The 25,115-nt window shown below is 33.6% G+C and overlaps 1 protein-coding gene across 2 annotated transcripts in view; it reads right to left on the bottom strand.

The window, feature by feature from the left end:
* Nucleotides 1-25,115, bottom strand: part of FBXO8 (F-box protein 8) — a 40,003-nt gene that overhangs the window by 9,056 nt on the left and 5,832 nt on the right. For both annotated transcript variants that reach the window (XM_006770731.2, XM_015568458.1), the window contains exons 2-3: nt 15,734-16,070; nt 12,479-12,605 (exon numbers count right to left, since the gene is read on the bottom strand). In XM_006770731.2, the coding sequence (XP_006770794.1) occupies nt 12,479-12,605; nt 15,734-16,062 (456 nt within the window). In that variant the 5' untranslated portion in view covers nt 16,063-16,070. The remainder of the gene's footprint in view (nt 1-12,478; nt 12,606-15,733; nt 16,071-25,115) is intronic.

Raw genomic sequence — 25,115 nt, 5'->3', positions numbered from 1 at the left:
AGGGATAGAGTAATGCCCCGGAGGGTAAGGTCTTGGAAATGAAAAGTTTACAATGCAATGACATAGTATAATTAAAGGAGCATAGTATTCAGAAGAGGGACCAAATTTTGGCTCTTCCACTTAATGATTATGTTAACATAAACAATTTACCCAGGAGCCTCGGTTTCCTAATCAATAAAAATTAAAAGGCTATTGTGTGGATATGAAAGTGCCTAGCATAGAACATGGCTAGTTTCCTTTGTCTTTTAGATAGCCCAAGGAGACAAAAATGGGAACGAGGGCAAGGATTTGGTGATTGAGAGAAAAGAAAGTAGTGACTTTCAAGGTCTCTTTCCAAAAAGTAATGGGGACTCTCAAGTCCACGTAGAAGCTAAGGAAGGAACACAAGGCAAGACCATTCACTTGAAAAATGCACTAGTATCAGGGAGGAAAAACATGGCAAAATGAAAGGGAAAAAGGTACAATGAAGTTTTTCCCAAGAAACAAAAGAAGGAACATCAATGGAGAGAGGAAAAGACTGAAGTGCAGGAAAAGATGAGATAATGGGAGCAGCAAGGTAGAGAAAAGGGGAACAAGGGAAAGAATTGAAAAGACAGATGAGTTCACTGTGCTTTCTAAGCCTGACAGACAGGACAGCACTGTTGGTCCAGAGACAAGGGTACCAAGAAAGTGATAAAAGTAGAAAGCAGAGTGCATGTTGTTTTCTTCTTAGGGAGGACAAATGATCTGAAAGGAGTTGGAAAAGAGAGTTGATTGGGATCCTGAAGCAAAATGGTAAAGATTTCTATCAACAATGGTGGAGGGTATAAAAAGTCCTTGAAGGCCTGGCGGGTGTGGCTCAGTGGCTGAACATCAGGCTATTAACCAGGGAGTCAGAGTCATGGTTAGATTCCCAGTCAGGGCACAAGCCTGGGTTGTGGCTCCTTCTCCAGTTGGGGGTGTGCAGGAGGCAGCCAATCAATGATTCTCATCATTGATGTTTCTATCTCTCTCTCTCTCTCCCTTCCTCTCTGAAATAAAAACATAAAAAAAAAAGAACTCAGGTAAAATTAATTCATCCCATCTCAGGTTAAGCTTTTCTTTAATAGAACAGATGTTTTCAGTAATTCAAGAAAAAAAAACCACCAAGAAATTTTGTAAAGCAGTCTCCATATAGTATAGTATTCCACTAAAATTTTTTATGCAAATGTAGCACCAAGACTTACACAATAAAATTAGGATGGTGAGCTGTTTTGAAGTCATTTGTTAGGTGGCAAAAACAAAATAATTCAAGAAAACATAAACAAGTCACTAAAACCAATATTAAGAAGTAATTTAGAATGAAGAAAAGATGTGTTGGAGCTAGTCACCTATATAATGCATCTCTTAATTTACTTCTTAACTGTGAGAATGGCATCCCACATAATAATTGTTTTAATTCATGTTTTAAGATATAGCTACTTTTTTCTTCTATTACATAAGTACTCCTTATTTTCTCTCACCTTTAAAAAAAGCCAATTAAAAAAAAATCAAATTACTATATCCACAGTTGTGCTTCACAAGCAAAATCTACCATACATATGTTCAGAACTAAAAATATACATATTTGGGTACAAAGCGAATTCTAAAAAACTAGGCATGCAAAGCCAAATAGGAAAGTACTGGTTTTTGTTGTAAACTTAATACTACTCTTAAAAATAAAAGTCTTAATTTATAAAACGTACTGTTGGAATTCAAAATACTGGCTGTCGCACAAGCACTTTGCAGAAACACTGTGTAACAGTTGGTCAATAAAGGAAACCATTAATAAAACAACACTGTGGCATACCAGGGATTACCCTTAATTTATTTTCCTAAAAGACAGCTTAGGATATACAATTAGATTTAGCTAGTTTTGTTCAAATCTGCCATTGTATACAATGTGAAAATCCAGTAACTTGGCTACTACTTTTTAGGCAATAAACCTGTTCCTAGAGCATTACACAATAGGAAAAGCAAACTGGACAGTGTATTTAATTTTCTTTTAAAAATATTGAAGGCTACTAAAAAAAGAATCCAAAAATTTTAACAATAAATATTTATAAAACAAAACAGTTCAATCTAGATTTCTAATTTTCTTTCAATATGACACTAATATATTAATATTCAAGTATACATTTTAACCACGGTAAAATAAAAAAATTGAAATGCAGTATTTTCACATCAAAAGCAATGATATAAAAATTAGGAGATACAATATATGTTATGAAAATTTTATTTTCCAATTACTTCTAAAAAATAATTAGCACATCAGAGGACAGCCCTCTATATAGCAAATAGTATTCCAATTGTCTTGGTTAAAAATAACATCAATGATTAAGATGACTTCTAATACCATTTCTTCTTTTTCAGAGTGCTTTCAGAATTACTAAGAAAAATGTTAAATCTATTAATTTTATTCTGTCCAGCAGTTCTTATTTTCCCTATTTAGTCATATAACATGTCCTATCATTAAGGGGGAAAAACCCATATAGAATTTGCATAGGTAAAATTCACCTAGGGATATGTATGTTATTCTGCAAATAAATATCAACATCCTGCTTTAGAGTTGAAGTAAAATAAATGCAGAAGATTACAATATGGGAAGGTTTAAGACTAGGCATCTGTTTTTTGTCCTGTCATTCTAGTTCATTCTACCCAATAACTTTTGCCTTGTTTTCTCCCTTCTGTAAGTTTCCATGCCATTTCATATGTGTAAAACTGACCTTAGCACATACTTCAGAAATGTCACACAATGCTTTTAATCATGGTAATCCAACCTACTCATACATATAATGATTGCTATTCTCAATCCAGTCACTAGATTCAAAGATAAGAGTAAAAACTATGCCTAAGTTTTTAAAGTTGCCTTATGTAGAAAGATTGCTTTATAAGAGAAATGTTTTCCTCTTACTGAGGTACCCATAATTAGGCTACTCTCTGCAAGGCTCCGTGTGACTTATAACTCAAAGGAAAGGAGACACCGGAAATTGGAAAATAAACGTAAAGATAATTTTGATGTTAGTTTGAAATCTGAGCACAGATTAAGTTTTGTCTCTTCCCTAGGAAGAGAGAGAACACTGTCCATACTCCCCCAATCTTAATAGAGAAGTGACAACGTAGAGAGGAGAGAGTGCTAATATCCTATAGCCAATTCCTGAAATTGGTCAGAACATCACATTTTATCTGGAGGATAATGAAGGTCATACTGTTCAGTTTTCAGTACAAAATTTGAATGAAACCAGTTTATTTATGTACTTGTCTGAATTGACAAGGATTTCATCTTCCAAGAACAATTTATGAATGACTTTTCAGTACATTAAAATGCACAATGCTCAGGAATTGCCGAGAACAGTCACACATACACCCTAAATTATTTGTTGCCAGAAGAAGTTAATAGGAAATCTCATATTAAGGAGGAATAGTTCAAAGAAAATTAAAAGAAAAATGGGAAATCCCCTCTAAGGGAGTCCAGGGAAAATGGAAGAGAGGTGGATCGATCTTTCTAATTCTTCTTCACAGGAGAGAAAGCAATGACATTAGACATAATAACATGAACCTCAGTATCTAAGGTTTTAGATAACATAAAGTCCATATTAATTAGTCCTAATAGCCTCAAACAGAAAAAAAGCCACATCTGTGAGTTCTAATAGTCCCCAAAAGAGTCAAACCCATGACAGGATAGAGCAATAAGATGATAAATATGAAATTACTTCCTAATTGATAAATTACTACTAATAATTAAATATAGCAATCATTATTGTAATTATTATTGACAAAGTTGTTTGTAGTTGAGATAAGCTTCCTGAAAATGTCCTTTTACCTCTAATATCTGGAAGTTAGAAAAAGAAAACATTTTTATAAAACTCAAGATAAAACTTTATTAGGTGAAGGCATGATTAATAACAATTCAAACTAGTGAGAAAATGACATAATTGAACACCAATGTTAGCTAATTTTAAAATTGCATTTGCAATGTGCATGTGTATTGATTTAAATGACTAACTCTACAATTTTATCAGGTTACCCACATTCTAAGTTGTACATTCATAGAAATATTTTAACAGCTCTTAAACAATTTCAAAACAACATTAAAAAAAACCAACAAATCTTAATAGTAGAAAAGAATGGAAGCAAGTTGGGATTTAAGTGGTAGTTTGCTGCCAGCACATGTATGTACTTATTCATGTAATTAAAGTATCTGCCACCCAAGAAACATGTTTACTTTGAACATAATTTTGGACCCCTAATTGTAATGCTTACAATGTCCTCAAAGAGACTAAACTAAGTAGCACCCCTGAAACAAAAAATTGCTATGTAATATTTGCAAAAAACTGCTTATCAGATATCAGGAACTGAAAAGAAAGGCAAAGAGTATCACTGTCAAAAACTAGATGTTGGTGTGACCAACGCATATTTCATGAAGGACCATCATCAGGTGTCAATATTTATCTATCAGATAAAAAAGTTCCAAAAGAGGAAAAGCCCCAGAGCCAAGAACTGTGCCTGCCTCTTGGTAGTAAAGTTGTAGTTGTACCTGTAGTATAAATTTAAAGCTACATTCTGGTGAGCACTCAGAAGTACTAAGCTCTTAGTAGCACTAAACATACATTATTTCATTTAATCTTCAGAACACCACAATGATATAGGAACTATTATTTCCCCATTTTACAGATGGTGAAACTGAAGCACAAAGAGTTTAAATAATTTGCCCCAGGTGAAAGTCATATAACTAGTAAATGGAGAGATACTTAAAATCTGTTGACTGAACATGAGTATATATGTAAAAGATTCCAGCTGACTTTTAAGAAAAGCTGTAAATTTAAGGATTATCTATTTCAACTAAGGGAGAAAAAAAGAAAAACAATAACAACAACAAAGACCTATAAATTATACCAAAACTCCAGTATGCTATGAAATGCCTCAAATTATAAACTCTCAAAGTTCTGAGTCACCAGTCCAAATAATAAAAACCATGTCATTCTGACGATACAGTTAACTGCTAATGGCCAAAATTGGTTCACGAGGATCTAAGACTTTGATTATTTGGAAGGAATCTCTAAACATTATAATAACATATAGGAAAATCATATAATCTTATGTATAGGTGTATACTACAATTAGTTAACTAAAAAGTTGCATTTAATGTAGTGTTTCCTTCAAACCCCCATATTTCAAAAGCTACAATTAAATTGATGGATGCTGTATAATTGGTGACATCCAAGAATTGAGAAAATAATTTTCTTTTAGAGTTTTGTTAAAACACTTAATTTTGGAGTGACATCTACTGTGATACTGGTAGCAGTAATTGCTAGATTCAGAAAAAGTCATAGGAGAGACAACTACCTTAGACACTAAAGCTGAGAAAGTAAATCTAGAAAATGATGTCAATGAGAATGAGATATTTTGATGTCGTTTCATTAAAACAGTGGTCACATGAGATAATAAAGAACATTTCAGAGGTCTCAAGGTGGTCAGATAGGGTATGAAAGGAAATAAAAAAAAATAAATTTTTATTTGAAATGTACTTAAAATATTAATACAATATTGCAAATGTTTACGTACATTTATCTAAATTGGTAACAAAATTCAAACAAAGTAAAAAATACTGCTCATTTTAGCATTTCACACTTTAAAATTTGTAATATAGGTCTTGTGGTGTTAAAATATTCTAATTAAAATATTCTAATTTGATTCTCTCCTTTAGTTCAAAGTCCTGGATTAATACATTGTCTCCTAATGTCAGTTTACTTTTACCCTACACAGTCCACACTAAATGAAATAACAAGTTAGTATCTCCCAAAGCATACTGAAGAAAACAAAAGAAAAATTCATCAAGTGGTTCAACTGAAGAATAAACTACAGAGAACTATAGGCTTAAATCTCTTTTTCAATTAGAATACGGCTATAAAACAGCCTGGGAAATCTGATTCTCATTGAAGCTTCTAAAAAGATGAATCTACAAACATCTTTCAGTGGACTGATCCTAAATCACATGCTAGAATAACTCTTAGAGACAAGAGAGGGCAAGAGAGGGTGGCCATGATATATTTTGCTCAGGTCAGAGTGTAGAATAAAGTTAAATAAATAAAATAAATCTTTATCCTAAATAGACACAGGATAAAGTTGCCTTCTTAACCATAAAATCAACACATATAAGTTAGATTAAAAGGAAGTAGCTGTATATACACATATATATACCCAACACACACCATGTTGCCCTTGAAAGAGTGAATGGCCTGCAGTTCAGTATGACTTGACTAGTTGTAACCAACCAGACTGAAAGTATTAACTTATCTAGATAGAGAATAATATTTAGTGCCGAGAGTCAGTTTTTCACTTTGACTCTCAGGCTGATCCAAAGGAAGGGACACTGCCAATAAACGAGCATTTTGGCTCTTCTGGGTAAACAATTCTTAGAGAGCAGAAGCTATATTTGGTGAGGGACTTCTTTCATTGTCAACTAGCTCCTTTTGCTCTGGTTAAATTCTCATCAGCAAATCTGGGGATAAAATTAATTTACTAATGAGAAAGAGCAATGCTTATTTTTATAAAAATGTGTTTGGGATTACATATCAGACTCCTGTAAGTTTAGGTAATAGCAGTAATAGTGATGAGGACGATGATTAGGCAGTACTCGGATGTGTTTGACTACAAACAACAGGAATATCAATTCAAAAAAAGTAAAGGAACTTATTGCCTTGCATAACAAAAAGTTGCAAACATATAGATTCCAGGGTTGTTAGGCTCACACATAGCATCATGGACCCCATTCTTTCTTTCTAATGTGCCATTCTCAGTATGTTGTTAACACCGTCATGGCTGCTGCTAGTGCTCCTATCATTATATCCTCATACACCAATGTCCAGAGTGTGCAATGTACATATGTGTACGTACACACACACACACACACACTTCTCTTTGTCTCTTTTTAAAACCTAAAAAAATCTTTCTCCACACCATCTTCTTCAATCTCACAGGTCAGAATGGATTAAATCAGCAGTTCTCAACCTGTGGGTCGTGATCCCTTTGGGGGTCGAATGACACTTTCACAGGGGTAGCCTAAATACATCCAGTAGCAAAATTACAGTTATGAAGTAGCAACGAAAATAATTTTATGGTTGGGGGTCACCACAGCATAAGGGACTGTATTAAAGGGTCGTAGCATTAGGAAGGTTGAGAACCACTGGATTAAATGGATGTCATGGAAGCTAAGGGGACTAGAATTAACATGATTAGCTTGGAATAATCTATATTTGACTTTTGAGGCTGGGGCTGGTTTATAGTGAGAGTCTAAGTGATGGGATTTCACTGCTGCCTATGAGGATACTGTGATTTTTTTTTTTTTTAGAAATTACTTTTACCACAGGATATAGTGGTATTAGAAGGAACTCTAAAACATCTCCTGACTTCCGCCTTTTGTCCCCCCACCCCCAGTGTGCCAGTAACTATTCCTTCTGATAATTAGGCCTAATCACCTCAACCACAGCATCATCACCTACCCTCACAGCCTTTTTGTTTGTTTGGTTTTGTTTTGGCTTGTTTGCTCAGTGGCAGAAGGGCCTAATATGGCCAGAAGGTAGTTTCAGCAACCAATTGGAATTGTACCTCTGTTACAATATTTCCCCCTTTGGGTATTAAGGCCTCTAAACCAGCAGAGTCCAGAAATAAGGGAAGCAGAATTACAAATTTTCCAAGTGGCTCACTAGTAAAAAATAGTGCTGCAGATGCCTGGATGCCTGCCCAAAGGCCATTCCGCTCTTTTCATTGCTTCTAGCATCTCAGTCACAGTTACTAAATCATGTCAAGTTTAGTCAGTCATGTAATCCTCTCTATTCTGTTCTCTGTTGTTCTAGGGGTGTACATTTGATTCAGTTCTGTTCATAAGAAATGAGCACAAGTACACTGGAGGCTCCTGAAAAAGACCCCCCTCCCCCAATAAGCAGAAGGAATTTGAGTTCTTTGACTGCCTTCTTTGTGTTGAGGGTATTTTCATATGAGAATGAGATATTTTGAGCAGCGGTAGCCATCCTGTTATCAAGAATGGGATACCCATCTTTGGGTGTCATTTGAAGTAAATATATGTATATGGCTTAAGCCATTATTAGTTAGGTTCTCCGGTCCTTCAAGCCCCAAACACCCTAGCTGGCACATACAGGGAGAAATGGGTACTGCAGGTAGCAGATCATAAAATGTGACATAGGCTGAGTAGAGCAGCAAAGTGAAGAGCACTGAGGATAAATTATTCCTAAATATATTCCCATTTATAACATAAGCTAAGAATTTAGGAAGTTTAGTTTACCTTTCTTTCTTTATGCTATCAAACATGCAAAGTATACCTTCATCTAACTGCCAAAGAATACATGCTTATCTGTAAATTCTGACACCAAATCAAGATTTTCTATCTCTAGCAATAAAAATAAAAGTTCTTTTTCATCACTGTTGCTATTCTATGAAGTAACGGTAATGAAAAAAATCAGTAAGATTTAATTTCTGAGATATTATTCATAAGAATTGAGTATAAACGCTTGTTTTCCTTCCTTTAATGGAGAACTCCTACAAATTTCCTAATTATATTTTAGCTGGTCCAACAACAAAAAGAATATGTTATCTTAAAAATAACTATCTTATGCATTTCCATGTAAAACACATGCACAAGTCAAATTTAAAATATTTCTCATAACAGGTTCTACTCCAGATCAATTTAACAAAATGCATAAAACTGTATGCATGTGGGTCTTTTTGAATGAACACAGAAAAAAAAAGTGCTGATATAGTTAAAAATAAAGACTTCTCATAGCTGACCATAATGATGATTACTTTGTTTAAAAACTTATAAAGAACATACTTAGACAAAAATAAACCTATAATAGAGTTTAAAGAAACATGTTCACTATCAATTTTTCAGACTAAATTTAAAAATAACTAGGTCAAGAAAATGTTCAATATTAAATGGAGCACAAGGAATATAGCTGACTAGATGATGAGTAAAATTACTTTATTATAATACTGTTAGTGGGATAAAATCAACACACGGAACTCATACATGCAGGGGAAAGACAGCCTAATGTAAACAGATGGTTTTTAGCACATTCCTTTACTAGAATGTGGTCACCTGCCACACAGTACACAAGCTCATGCACAAGATCAAGACTTTACATACAGCTGAGATCACAATGGCATGCATACAACAATAGCGTGCTAGATAAATCGTACCACAGACTGTGCAGATCTTCTCCCCCACCCCAGTTGCTGTGGAGTTTGGTTACCCATATCCGTGACATGAACGATGTCCTTTGGAGAATCTTGTTCCCTGTGGCTGTAAGTATTCTTATTTTGATAATATTTTAATGATGCTTGCTATCAAATCTTAAGTAGAGAACTAGAAATTATGGAAAGGTAGACTATTTTTTTTTTTACAATACTGAACAATTATATACATCTTATCTCAAGTACTTACAATAAACACCACTTACATTTAAACATATCATCAAAACGAATTTGCTTCTTAGGCTTAAACTAAGCCAAAATAACACATCTGATGACAGTGCTCCAGTGAGGAGGGGAAAAAGAAAATCACCCTCCAAAAAGTGCTAATTTTTAGTTCTCAAAAAAACGTGTCAAAAGTCTTCTAAGTATGACTAACGTACGACTCATACAGAGAAATTCTACATGAAAACATCTGTTTGGATATCCCTTTCAGTTACGTGACTTAAATTCTGAAGGCCTGACTAGGAAAAACAAGCAAATTGACATTGATTATTATATATATTGATCAATGAAAGAAAAAATGGAATATAGTGATTAAAATACTTCCCCACATTTCTCTGCACCTATAAGTGCATTTCAATATCCTTTTTTGCCTATTTATATCCTAAGTACATTCAGGTAAAGGCAGAATTCTATTTTGCTATTAGGCAACACCTGCTAAGTTACTGATGTTCATAAAAGCACAGGATCAGAATTCTGGAACCACAGATCCCTATGAATGGTTCAGCGCTTTGCCTCTTGGCAGCACTATGTGCCCCTTTCGGAACAGGGAGTTCAATACTTCCGGAATGCTCCAGGATATCTTTAAATCAGGCCAGGGAGTAAAGAAAAAGAAAATACAGCCAACTCTCAATAATAATGGGAGGTAGGATGGATAAGTAACTCTGCAGATCTAAGAATCTTACTTTAATTAATAACTTCAATCCCTCTCTTAGCATTTGACTTAAAATTAAAAATTTTTGTCAGATTAAAAAAAATAGAACTTTAATTTTGCCTCTTTTCTCTGCCCCCTCCCACTTCCAAATACTCCAGGGGCGGTATAACAAGAACTCTATAATCTAACATATGTATTGCAAAGATAGGATTATATTTTAACATCTAGCTTTTCCAAGTTAGATATTTAAAAATATCCATCACATTCTAGTATATAAGGGCCTATCTATATTTTCATCTTTGCATAAAAAGAATGGCTTTATAATTTGTTTAAAAAATTGGTACTCCTTTAGCAATAAATAACTACTTACCACAATCAATATCAATAGCTACATCCACCTTTTCTGACTTTTGTAAATCTACAACTCAGTACTTACCAAGTTACATTTTCCTTAGAATGTAACATTTGCAAATAATATTAATTGAAGATGACAGTTTTACTCAACATCAGCATAAGTCATGACAGGAGCCAGAACGCCTTGAGAAACTGGGCATAATAAGACTGGGGCTTGTAATAGCCTCCTTTCCTGATTCTTAAGTATCTAGAGTAAAACACTGTATTATTCTGCTTCAGTTCTTCTCCAGTAATCATCATTCAATTAACTCAAGAGACTGATGTGAAATATATCTTACTATAAAGTTCATCATATGAACTGTTTTAGTTAGCATCAAGTAATGCCTAATTCTAATAAACAAAAATAATGAAGTCCTGAAACCATGCCAATCTTCAAAAACATAATGTGGTTAGTTAAATCTCTTGTACAGAGCAGGTATTCATAGTGCAAGATAAAAAAGGTGACATGCTATCTGTTGCTATATACTTAGATAGAATTTGAATTTGATAAAAAAAACAAGTAAAATAAGTGTATTTTATGATAATGGCACCAGAAAATAATTGCAATAAAGTGACAAGTTACAAAACCTAAATTTATAATCGTTTACTCATTTGCCTTCTAAAATGATTAATTTATAAAAACCAGTACTGGCTTCAAATATGTAATTTGAACTTTAACTTATAAATCATCCTACTTTCATACAAAGTATCAGTTTGCCATTCATTAAAAATAAAAACTCTTCACACAGTGGTGAAGAGAGAGAATAAATATGGTAATTTAAATATTTGTGCCAGGCTTTGTTATATTTTTGGGGCTAAGACAACTTACAATGTGTATGTATCGGCAAACCTTTGTAGTGGTGTTATGTTTTATTTTTCATTCATGTACGAAAAAATTAACAAAGAAAGAAATCATATGTAGCAAGCAAAAATCAATTTAAATTTAAAAACATGGTGTCATTTGTATTATATGCATATTTATAAAATTCGGATTTCTGTTTAATATTCAAATATTTTGCATGGGAGAAGCATTTCTCTAATTATAATTGAGCAAAAGTTAAGATATTTAAAAAATATTTGCATGATTTAAATAGCCTTTTAATACTTTCACAACAAATAAAACAAAAAGTTGGGTTTTAAAAATTAGGTAAATTAAAACAACTGCCAGGTAAGTTTTTCCACAAAAAAATAATACACCTAGAACTAGTAGTTCTGAGTGCTCTATAATTGATATTAGATTTCTAAGATAAATCTAATATATATTTAAATATCTATCTAAAAATTTGAACCTTTCCAGGAAATATTAAAATAAGAACAGGAGGGAAAAAAGTCAGTGAAAGAATTGTCTTTTGATCATTCCTATGTATTATGTTAAGAAAAAATCAATTAATTATTAAGCAGTTACTCTTGCTTCTCCCACTCTCCCTTTTTCCTGTTTGTGTTTGTTTATTGTCTTTTAAAAATAAAATTATGAATACAAAATTATTCAATTTTATAACAGAATCTAAAAGCAGTTTCTATGTCAAATGAAATTAGATTGTTAAAGGCATTATTTAAAGAAAACATTCTGATGTGTTGGAAACTAGAACAATGTATTTTGTGATCATTTTTGATAAAAGTAGTAGCATTGTTATTAAATATAAACAAATCAAGGAGAAAATTCTGCAAATAAACTTCCATGAACATATTTTATGCGCTCCAATATCTCAATCAGGTCCAGTAAAGGACTGCATGTGTCATGGAAGTTGCCATATTCAGTGAGCAGGCAGAGAGATTAGAACGTGACATGGTAAGGTAAAAACAGCAATAACTCAAATACTGGGCTTTGCAGTGATTGAAAAGGCACGTGCAGTGACTTGTGATTTTACTTGCAAGTTTATTGGAAAATTGCAGCAAGAAAGTAATAAAGTTCAACTGTTACAAATACTCAAGTTCTTCACTTACCTCGTCTGGATTGGCATTAAAGGTGAGGCTGCCTTCATCCAGCTGCATATATAATTTTCTAAAAGAAAATCCTATAGGTGGGTTCTTATTGTATATGGAACAGTGACCCCAAGTGGATTTACACAACCTATAAAAGATAAAATAAAAAAGAAAACATTACCATATTTAACGTCCCAAGTTAAATGTGTATAAACATGATAAAATAGTAACATGAAATGATATAAAAATAGATTTTATAGCTCTAAAGTTTAAAATGTTTAGTTTTATGCTTTTAAAATTCGTACTAGAGTATAATAGACAAATTTCTTCCATTTAGCAATTCTGGCAGGACATAGTAAGTGTGGGTTACAAAGATCAATAATATTTGTAAGCACTATTTGAAGCTAAATATAAACTAGAGGCCTGATGCACAAAATTCATGCAAGGGGCTCGGCCCTTGCAGCCGCCGGTGTCTTGCCTCGGCCCTTGAAGCCCCAGCTTCGTCCGGAAGATCGTCTGGCTGTCCGGTCTAATTAGCATATTACATTTTTATTATTATACGTAATAATGATAGCTAACATTCAAGTGCTTACTAAATACCAAGCAGTAATTGAAGCATTGTAACAGTATTAACTTGCTTATTAATCTTTACAGCATTCCTATGATGTTGGTGCTACAGGTAAGAAACAGACACAATAAAAAAGTTGTTCAAGGTTGCACAGCAAATTTGTGTAGAGGCAAGATTTGAACCCACAGAGTCTTATTCCAGAGCTTGCAATCTTAACCGAGAGCTAAACAGGATTAAGTAAAATATGTGCTGTATTGGGACATAAAACTGAATGGGGTGGGGGGAAGATTGCTGGGCAGAAGGACAACTTTTTTTTAACTATATATATATTCATAGGCAAGCTATACACTGGAATTGTTTGTAATTTCAATACATACATCAAAAGCTGTGATATTAAGCATCACTATTTTTAAGATACTGCTTTAAAACACTGGCTCTTTATTATCACAGTGATATATGATTGATTAAAAATTCATTAAAACCCAAAATGCTAACAGCTCATATTTCAAAATACACTATTTCTGCCGATTGGGATAGTTGTTTCCAATTCTGTACAGAGCCATTAACACTGGTTATTATTTGAAAGCTAAACTTTTATCTTATTACATTGCCAGAAATTCTGACTATATACCACAGATCATAAAATGTAAACACATTATTCCAGAGACATGGAGAATATTGAAATTACATTTTGATATATTTTTTAATAACTCTATCTCAAAATGATCTGATTTTTGTGTGTTCAAAAACACTTACTTGTACACGACATACAGATGATGCACTATAGGATTATATAACTGTAACCTATATAATTTTATTAACCAATGTTGCCCCAATAAATTCAATTTAAAATCATCATCAACAACAAAAAAAATCTACTTGTAGAGATAAACATTAAAGTAGCTTTACTTCCTAATATTCATTATTGATTTTGGGCTCAAACTTCCTTCTTTTCACACACATACACAATGTATAGAAAAACAAGAAAAAGCCACTGTCTTAGCCTACAACACCAAAAACTGTGAAGTTAGTGGGTAAAATACCTAATTTAATATGAAAATATCTTCTTAATAGTTAATTTATATCCTTGCATTATTTTTATAAAATAAATGATTTTTGAAACAGTTTAAATAAGTTTAGTAACTTATTTAGGAAATTATCAATGTTTTAGTAGCCTCCTTAATCTATTCCCATAGATTTTGACTTTTATTACTAAACTACAGAACCTCCCAACATTAGTAAGTATTCAGCACATCCAAAGTTAAAATAAAAACTAAGCCAGCCTTTAATTTAAAACAGAAGCAATTTATCACTAAGAAAAAAAATTCAAGCATCATAAAAATAGGCATAATTATGTGGTAAACAAAAAGGAAGCATTTCTTTCAAAAATGATCAATCTAGATTTAAATCACAAATGAAAACTACTTTCTGGTTGAGTTCATTCAGATGAGCTTAGTTATAAACCTTTTTTCAAAGATAAGGACATAAGTTTGCTGGGACTACTAAAATGTAGAAAAGAGATTATAAATAAAATGAGCAAGTTTTAAAGTATTTTCATTTCCTCTTATACTAAATCATTAAAAATTAAGAAACATAATTTATTTTAAACATTACTAATTAATATAATTTTTACTCACTTCCATAGTACCTCCACTATGACAAGACAATGAGAGAACGAAAAGATGATACTGATGATTTATATCTATTTAGAGGTTAAGAGGTTGAGCTATTTAATTAATACTGTAATTCTGATGCATCTGGAAGCCTGAGTGAGGAATGTCATTGTCGGTAATACATTTTGACTGAAGATTGGCTATTTAGATAATTTATTAATTCTCTCAATTGGATTTTCATTTAGAAATTCAAGTCTCATAAAGACTTGTTTTTAGATATGTTTTATATCATTATGAAGTCCCTTTTAAAAAGAATGAAACAAATCTTGGTAAAGCATGCTAGAAAAGCCAATGATTCTCCTATGTCTGAGAATATTTTCACAACTCTAGTATATGTACTTTTTAAGAATTAATGTAGATTCCATAGAGCAGACTCTATTCCACCAAACATTCTCAGATTTACAGCTTAAATTTAAACTGGTATTATAGCTGTTAAAATTTCTATAATCTACATTCAGTTCAGCAAGTAGATGATCTCTTTGCTTTCTAATATTTGCCTACTTATTGATTACATAGTGGTTAGAAAAAAATTAAAAGTAGGTGAAATATTCACAGTTAAAATTTATGCTAATAAGCACCTCTGACAAAAAAAATATATATGAGAAAAAACCACAGCCATACTCCATTTGTAACCAATGGAAACAATAAGATTTGAAGAATATTTATTGATTTTTAAGTATACTTATTCGTTATAAGGGAAGCACAAACTATACCAGGGTTGTGAGCACTAAATTTTGGATTATAAATTCTCACTTAACAACTTGTATTTTTAGAATGAACTGACAATTTCTGACTTAAAATAAACTGATGCATCTTGATTGATAACCTCTCTTATAACTATAACTCATTATTTTATTTTATACTGCCCTTCTTTTCCTAATATCAAATTTGACTGTGATGATAACTGTACCTTGATTTTTCAGGTTTTAATAAAGAACAACTCTGGTTGAAAGAAACATTTCATAATACAAATATAACTAGCATAAAAAGAACAATTAAGGTGATTATATTTAGAGATATCTGAGTTGAACTTACCCTTGCCACAGAAGTTCATCATTAGCGAGGTCCTGCCAAACACATGAAGCTAAGCAGAGGTCAGTTGCATTCAGGTAGGACAAGATGGTAAAGCTTAGCTCAGGAGGCAACATTTCCAAATTAATGAATCCTTCCTGTTCTTTAGATTTCCTTGCCTTCAAGAGATGATATATATCAATACCTCCTTGGACTTGTTTACGATGACTGCTGTTAGAAATGCTGCTGGCAGCCATCCTCCTGGTCTGCTCTCTGCTGAGGTAGCCTTGTTCACTATAGCCTTCCTGCTGTAGCTGCTGGTTTCTGGCCACTCTCCACAGACCCTGACCCATCTGCAAGCCTGGGAGAAAGCCAAAATGTAAAACGGTTAAATTGAAAAGGGAACCTGCGTTTCCCAGTGGTACAACTACTCTGACATGAAGCATTCATTTATCAGAATTAACATTCCTCATGAAAGCATATTAAGGAGTAATATATTACAAAGAATAGCTGGTACATCATACGTAGAAAACTTGTGCAGAGAAAGTTTCAGAAATATTTGGTTTGATTATCACCTTTATCCCAGTTTGCTAACTACTTTTAAAGTCCACAGGTGACATAATAATTTTTCACATGGTGAGATTTAAAAGTTACTGGTGTCCTAAAGACTCTTACAAATTATAATTATGTGGACTTATGGGCCAGTATTAAATAGAGCTCTGATCAGAGCACAGGACTTGAGTTAAAAGGCCTCTAGACCCTGCTTTTTATCACAACTCAGGCTAAGCTAAGCTAGCCCCTTTTAACCAAACTCCCAGATGCATAACAGCTGTGAAACAGGCTTTTAGTTTAATTCTTGCCAGTCTACATTTATGTTGTAGACTGTAATAAAATGTAACATAGGCCCTGAAGTCTAATTCAGAAACCTTATAAATTAGACACCTAGAACTCCATGATAAATAGCTCAATAATGACTATTTGGTTTTGTTGTTGCTTTAAGTAAAAATAATAATGTAGATTAATTTTCCAGTTCTTTTCCATATAGGCATATGGATTCCTCAGAGATAACTGGAAAAGGCAGACAAGAGTGTGCTCGTCTCCTCCACTCCACCCACTGACCTCCAACCAGAGCAGTTCCACATTTATCTGTTGCAAATATTGGACTTCATCGTATATAAACATACAGAAAATTAATGGCCCGGACTTTACATTTGATCTTAGCTTTAAAATAAGTAACTTTTCCTAGGCAAATAAATTCATTACAAAAAATGAAATCAGAAAGAGCTCTTAACTAATATAAGTAGTTATTTTCATGATCTCTTTTCCTAACAAAATATTCTTGTTTTATAAACCCAAGTTGATCACTAGAATGTGTGCATATTTCAAAGTTTGGGGGAAAACTGATTTTTGTATAAAATCATTAAACTAAATTTCATAGCATAACCAGACCTTAAAATATGGGTTTGTTTTAATTAGCTGTTTACAATAAGGGCTAACAAAAGATAACAAAAGCAAAAACAAAACCAAGAAACAAAATCCACATGTGGCCAGAACTTACGGAAATTATCAAGAACAATTTGAAAATTAAGTAGGATTTCAAAAGATGTCAAAGATATTTTTTTCAGTATCTATAAACACATGACTCACATGTACATTTACGGAATTACTGGCTATTATTTGGATAATAGCCATTATAACAGATCACTTATTGATGAAAACAAAAAAAGAATCCAGCGTAATTTTTCACGCTTCCTTCTTACAGTGAACTGCTTACACTTACAGGAGCTTAAATTATTAAGAGATGGGGATACAAAGAGAAGAAACATATTAATGATTTTAAAATGTGAGGAAATTTATTTTTGCAAAGAAGCCACAAAAGATAATCTTTCCTCCCTACAACACAAAGCACAAGAATTGTAGCAGTTCCTCTATTCGTGATTAAGCTACAGTGATTACATACTTATTTTTATTATAGAATCTTAAGATAAAAAAGACAACCCACAGATTGGGAGAAAATCTTTGCAAAACACTTAGTTGATAAAGGACTGGTATCCAAAATATACGAAGAATTCTTAAAAGTCAACAATAAAATAAACAAATAACCCACTTAAAAATGAGCAAAAGATCTCAAGCCACCTTACCAAAAAAAAGATATACAGATAGCAAATACGCATATGAAAAGAGGCTCAACATCACGTTATTAGGCAATCACAAATCAAAACAACAAAGAGATAACTACTACTACACATCTACTAGAATGATTGAAATCCAAAATACTGACAACACCAAATGCTGGCAAGTATGTGGGAATTATGGCACAGTCACTTTACAACAGTGGTTCTCAACCTGGGCTGCACATTAGAATCACCTGGGAATCTTTTTAAAATCCTGATTTCTGGGCCTCATCCTTCGGAAATTCTGTTTCTTCGTTATGGGGTGGGGCCACAACATTAGTAACAAAGAAACAGAATTTCCGGAGGATGAGGCCCAGAAATCAGGATTTTAAAAAATTCCCAGGTGATTCTAATGTGCAGCCAAGGTTGAGAACCACTGCTTTTGAAGGTAATATGGTTGTTTCTTAGTAAACTAAACATGCTTTTACCGTATATGTTTATAGCAGCTCTAGTCATAATTACCAAAACTTGTAAGGAACCAAGATGTCCTTCAATAGGTGAATGGATAAACTATGGTACATCCAAACAATGGAATATTTACTACAAAAAAGAAATGAGCTATCGAGCCATAAAACGACATGCATGAAACTTAAATGCATATAACTAAGTGAAAGAAAACAATCCAAAAAGTCATATGTAACATGACTTTAATTATGACATCCTGGAAAAGACAATACAAAAATAAAATAACACAGAAAAATACAGAATATCAACATAACTCTGTAAGGAATTTTAAGTTCACCCAATGGATAATTTAATTTTGATACATATTTAACATTTTGAGATTATAAAGAAAGGTATTATTTTCATCATGGCTATTTCTGCATTAATCTTAGCAAGAAAATATCTAGAAATCACATTGATTGCTAAAGCTCATGTAGCCTGTCATTTTAGATACTTAAGCTTATTTGTCTCTTTACCTTAGCACAACTAAAGGTAAAAAAATCAAACATGGTAACTATGGTATTTGAAGTCTCAAGGTTTAAGGCATTTAGTATCAATTTCTGTGTATTTCCCCTACAGCATCTTTCCAGTGGCATATGGTTAAGCAGCTGTTGTTCCTCTCAGGGATGTTGCTAGGAAACACAGACTCAGGGTGATTTCCCTAGGCCCTGGACTTTAATGGGGATCACTAAAGTTGGGCGCTGAATGTGATTCAGAAAGCATCCGGCAGGTAGAAAGAGGTAAAGACAGCAGCTGGTTCTTAAATAAAAAGTTACACACACACACACACACACACACACACACACACACACACAACTTGATGGGGAGAGGGGAAGTTTTAAGCTCATGTACACATAATTCAGACAAAGAAAACGGCATTTTCTATTCTCCTACTGTTAAATAATACTGCAAATTGCCCTTTTGGGACTCCATTTTTCTTTTAAAGCAGTTGTTGATACTGGGCAAGAACACAGTACAATAAACCACTTGAGGAAGATTAATATCATAAGTTTATCCGACAGAGAAAGGAAAGGGTGTTTATAGTGTTCCACCCCACTCCCAATCTTCCTTAGTGTGACAGGGATGTGGAATGTGAATGGAACTCTCAGAAAAGTGATAAAACTCTCAAAAGGACATGATATCCATTGCAGACATTGTGAAGCAAGTCATGGATGGAGTGGTGTTTTGGACTCTGAAGTCCAACAGAGTTTAAATCCTCACTCCACTGGTTCTTACAGGACCTTGGGGGACTTACTTGATTATTCTAAACTTTAGTTTCTTCATATATAATGTAAAAAATAATACTTAGAGCCTAAAAAGGCTGTTGTATTAGATGAGATAATGCATATAAAGTTTCATTCCACAGCTAATAGCCACTAAGATGTTATCTATTACTTTGTTTTGACAAAATAATATTTTCACTAAGTAAAAATGATGAGTACTTTGGTAAAATATATTTAATGATGCTTAATTGTCCTCATGTTCTGTACACCAAATAATCTCATTTGTTCATGTTGACACTTGCTTAGCATGGTAAGGTTTATTTACATAATTCTTCATCCTCTATCTGATATTTTAGACATGGTTATTTGTTCCCTTCATAAAAGCAATTCTTTTATATCAATGACTACATTTTAAAAAAACACCAAAACCTAAAAAACAAAATCCTGCCTTATGTTTCACAAAACATTTTTGAACTTCAGCATGCCTTATGGTGGTGTCAATAGAAATGGCATGAAACAGGGCCTTATGTTATCATTAGTAAGCTTCAACATTTGGCTCTAAAAGAGAGAGAGAAAAAATGATAGTTTCATGCTGAGTTCTTACATGATTTCAAACTCTTAAAATTTGTCATTTGTGTCAATTACTTGGTCAAAAAATTAAGTTGCATAGTGGAATCACTGACTAGGCAAAGAGTTTCAAAGTAAATAAAAATTAAACACAAAAATAAGTCTTTGTATTTGAAATAAATACTTTTGGTGTAAATATGGATTTTGTGATGAAATCACCTCTTATTATTTGTTCACTCAAAACAGAGATATTTCTTTCTTGAAAATAATACTTACTCCCCTCTTGCAGTCTGGGACCCCTCAGGGAATGTCTGACTACCAGCTTAGGCCCACTCCCTGGATCCCTTCGCTCCTTACCACCTGCCTGCAGCAGAGGCGGGAGAGGCTCTTGCCACCGCCACTGCACTCACCAGCAGTGAGCCCAGCTTCTGGCTGAGCGGTGCTCCAGGGGGTAGCTCCTGCATTGAGCATCTGTCCCCTGGGGTCAGTGTGCAGTTTCTGTTTGGTCAATTTACATATTAGGATTTTATTATATTGGATAATTAGTCTATTTCATGTTAAGATAAAAAAATAGTCAATTCTTATAGTTCTGTAAAATCACTGCAAACATGGAATTAGCAAATACTGAACCACTGCTCCTAGAAGAAATACGGGGTTAGGTTCCTGTGAGCCATTGGACACATTTTTACCAGTTGATCAATACATAATTTTGTTTTGTGTCTTCCTATTGATTCACTACCACAGAACACACCAATTCTGAAAGAAGCTTATCTAATGGGTATTTTCTCTGTAAAGCACTACCACAGCCTTCTTAAACTTAGGAACACTAGACAGCTCTTCAGCGTTACACTTGGGAGCTATTTTAAATCACAAAGTCATCAACAAATGGCACAAATGGGAAAAATGTGGCACTATATTAACTACAAAAAAGATTTGTTTACAACATGAGAACTAAAGCAGGCAGAGTGTTCGTTGCCTTATTCAAACTTAGCTGGAAATGTGTGCCTCCACAGATGCAAATTTTTGCAGCTCTGCAAATGTCTAAGAATGACTGGGAAAGTGTCAAGAAAATTGATTTGGGGATAAAAATATTTAATGAGTACACAAATTCACTAATACAAAATCTGCAAATAATGAGAACTGTAAATTAATACTGTTCTAGATGGCCCATGCATTTTTCTTCCAAATGTGAATATATTTTGTTAAAGTTTATCATCTTCAGAAGATCTATAAAATTATGAAACCAAAGATATTTCTAAATGTGGAACCAAAGATATTTCTAAATGTGGAAATAGTATTTCATTATTTATTATCTGATAGAAATAAGCAAAAATTTCATAATTACTTATGTTACAGAGGAGAAATTATGTTAACAAAAATCCTCTAGAGTCTAGAAGATATCAAATTTGAAATTTTTCTTTTCAGAGGACAAAAGAAGCTATGTGGCGGGGAAAAAAATCAAGGCAATTAGGACACATATTTTCTTATTTTTCAGACTGGTAATAAAATCGATACTTATAAACAAAGATTTAGATACTCTAGTAAGTTTAAATTCTTCATAGAGCATGGTTAACCCAAATATAAAACTTGGAACTCCCTTTTAAATTGGATGAAGTAGCAAATGAAGCAATGGCCAAATAAATATTATTCAGGAATTTGTATTTTCCTGGAATTGTGCAAACATTGCTATCAATTTAACTAATCTTGATTGTTTTAATACAGCGGTCAAACAATGCTCCCTCTGTCTCAGAACTTGGTTTTATATTGCTTGGTTTAAAGGTCAAATATTCGTGCTCAATTCTGTACTACTCACAGATGCACTCCAGGAGTGGACAGGAGATTCAAAACCTGGCACTAAAGGCTGTTGAACAGGGACTGGTAACCAAATTGGTAACCAAACTAAGTGACCTAGAGGACTCAGTGGTGCTATGGATAAATGTCACATCAGCTAAATGACAGAGGGGTATTTTCATTTATTTAAATTTTATATTTCGGTACTATCATATCTTGTACTTCAAATTTAACTTTCTATTCCAAAGTCCTATGTGCCGTGGCCTAGTAGCTAGCTTGACATAAGTGGATATTAACATGATTTTAGGGCTGATTCCAGCATTTTTCAAAAATAAAGTCTTTGGAAAATATTTACCAAGAAGAGTGCCTACAGTTTCTTACTTCAAGATCCGTTTATGGAGAGAATAGCCACTAACACCTCTAAAGGTTCTGTCGTACTGTCAACATTTTAGGCATGGTACATGTAGTGTTATTATGAATCATTGATAATTTTCCTTCTAAAACAGCTCTTTTGGTATTACATAACTTAATTTTAATATTCTGAGCTATAAAATTATTTCAATTCATTCATAGTTTTAGAAATAGGTTTTAAACCAGAATTAAGATAAATATAAATGGTAGGGTACCATCTCATGAACATGATTTATGACATAAGGCAGCGATTTTCAACTGGTGTGCCACAAGAATTTTTAAAACATGCAATACCTGACTATTCAGTCAGGGGTGCTGACCTCTTTTCCCTTAGATTGTAAAATTTAAAAAATGACAACAGCCAATACAACAATAGTTGTCCGGTGTGAATGAATGAAAATCATACCTTTTTCTTTTTTTTAACAGATCCTCAAAAATATATTTTTTGGTGTGCTGCAGAATTTTAGTAGTTTATGTGTGCCATGAGATGAAAACAGTTGAAAACGGGAGACATAAGGTATCAATTGGACAGCAGATAGAAGAAAGAATGTTCTAACTCACTTCTGAAAAAATCTTATGGTCAACTTTTGTCTTGTTAGAAATAGAAGACTGAGCCCTAGCTAGTTTGGCTTAGTGGATACAGCATCAGTCTGCAGACTAAAGGGTCCTGGGTTTGATTCCGGTCAAGGACACATACCCGAGTTGTGGTCTCAATCCCCAGTAGGGGATGTGCAGGAGGCAGCTGATCAATGATTCTCTCTCATCACTGATATTTCTATCTCTCTCTCTCCCTCTCCCTTCCTCTCTGAAATCAATAAAAATACATGTATTTTTTAAAAAGATGTAAGATTGAGCATATATAATTATCACTTTTCCCTTCTATTAAAATGAGAGAAAAGGAATAAAAATTGTAAAAACTAAACCTGTGAGAGAAAGGAAAACAGGATGTTAAGTGGACATGAAATTTCAACAGATTTCTGTAACGTGAGAGTGGAAGGGGAGTGCTTACTAATGAACCCATGAAGAGGAAGGCGGAGAAAAGTCTGGAAGAGCAGAGAGAAAAGTACATGACAGAACCCTCAAGAGGCTTTTAGGGATCTAAAACATAGTATAAAGATGGTAGTAATTCAGAGCAAAATGAGGAACAAAAAAACAGGATTAACATCTCTGGGTCACTGTTACCTTACTTACACAATAATGAAAAAAAAAATTCCCCTTTACAATTTTTTGTGAGAATTAAATGTGCGCACATGGAACAATAGACCACAATTTAGCCACCAACACATATACATCATGTGTCTAGAATGCTTACACATCTATTTCAACCCCTTTTCTTACCTAAGTAAAATGAAGAGGCAGTTTCACTAAAGAAATTGAATGACCATAGAGAAAAGGCTCCCCTCCTCTCCTACTCGCATTTACAAGTGGCCCAACATAATGGCTATCAGACCAGAGCAAAGGCAACCCTATGCAGATGCATACATCTATAGATCAACTTTTTATTGTCTTAAAGATCCAATGTTCAATCCTTAAAGTGCAGCTGAGATACATAACAATCGCCTGGTTTATTTTTCCTGATTTCACCCAGTGACTCTTCAATCAAAATTAAATTTAATCTTAATCTAATAGACATAGTTATAAAATCATATACTTTACATATGACATATTTTGAGAGTTTGAGTAGAGTAGGAATCCACTGAAACTCTGCTATATAGGAATATGGTAGAAAGGTACATCTTTCTCCCAACTTTCCCCTTTGCAATCCACTTGGGATCCCCCACCCCTTCATCCCCTAAGGCAGTGGTTCTCAAGCTTCTGGTCCTTTTAAATACAGTTCCTCATGTTGTGATCCAACCATAAAATTATTTTCGTTGCTACTTCATAACTGTAATGTTGCTACTGTTATGAATGGTAATGTAAATATCTGATATGCAGGATGGTCTTAGGTGACCCCTGTGAAAGGGTCCTTTGACTGCCAAAGGGGTCGCGACCCACAGGTTGAGAACCGCTGCTAAGGGCTACCAAGAAACTTTCTTAAATACGGAATATGAATGTCCAAAAGCTTTTATTCTTAACCACCAAACCACATGCCCCGAGTTGTTAGAGGCCACAGATGGCAAAGGCAACCTACCATCTGTTTCTTCATCACTGGCTCGCATCTTTTACCTCTGTCACTGCTTATTAGCTCCATTCTTTCCCAGCTGTGCTTCTCTTTCAGGCTACTGTTCTTGTGGAAAGCAGAGGCTTTGATGTGAAAACAAGTCTGGTTCAAACTCCAACATAGAATCCGATGAGCCTGTAGTTTGTGGTCCTCATTTGCCACATCAGTAAAATAATGGATAATTCTGACCCAATGGATACTTAGAGAACCTACCCACAGTAGATAGTTTACAATAATGGTAGTTTTGTAGCCACCCTTCATGCCCTTTTAATAACACTTATTTTGTTTTTTTCCATTTCAGAGTACACTTGATTATTTTGGACTCAATTACCTGAGTAGTCATATCCTGGTTCTAAATTTCATTAATTTAGGATTTGTGAAATTTGGAGAGATTCCATTTACCTTTGGTAGGAGAAGAAAATAACAACTAATGAATATATAAAGTACAAGGTAACTTTGCATAGATTGATATATAAATACAAAGTTTAGCAAATAAGGTCAGTGATAACAAAGATAGCATTTTTTGGTGTTAAGTACTAACATATTTAATCGCTATTGATATGTTAATGTCTGATAGAGAAATGGTTAGAAGTGTTCTTGATACTGTTACTCTGGAGGGCGAATTTAAAATTGGA

This window comes from Myotis davidii, unplaced genomic scaffold (genome assembly GCF_000327345.1).
Source record: "Myotis davidii unplaced genomic scaffold, ASM32734v1 scaffold404, whole genome shotgun sequence".
Lineage (NCBI taxonomy): Eukaryota > Metazoa > Chordata > Mammalia > Chiroptera > Vespertilionidae > Myotis > Myotis davidii.
This window is presented reverse-complemented; position numbering and strand designations above follow the sequence as displayed.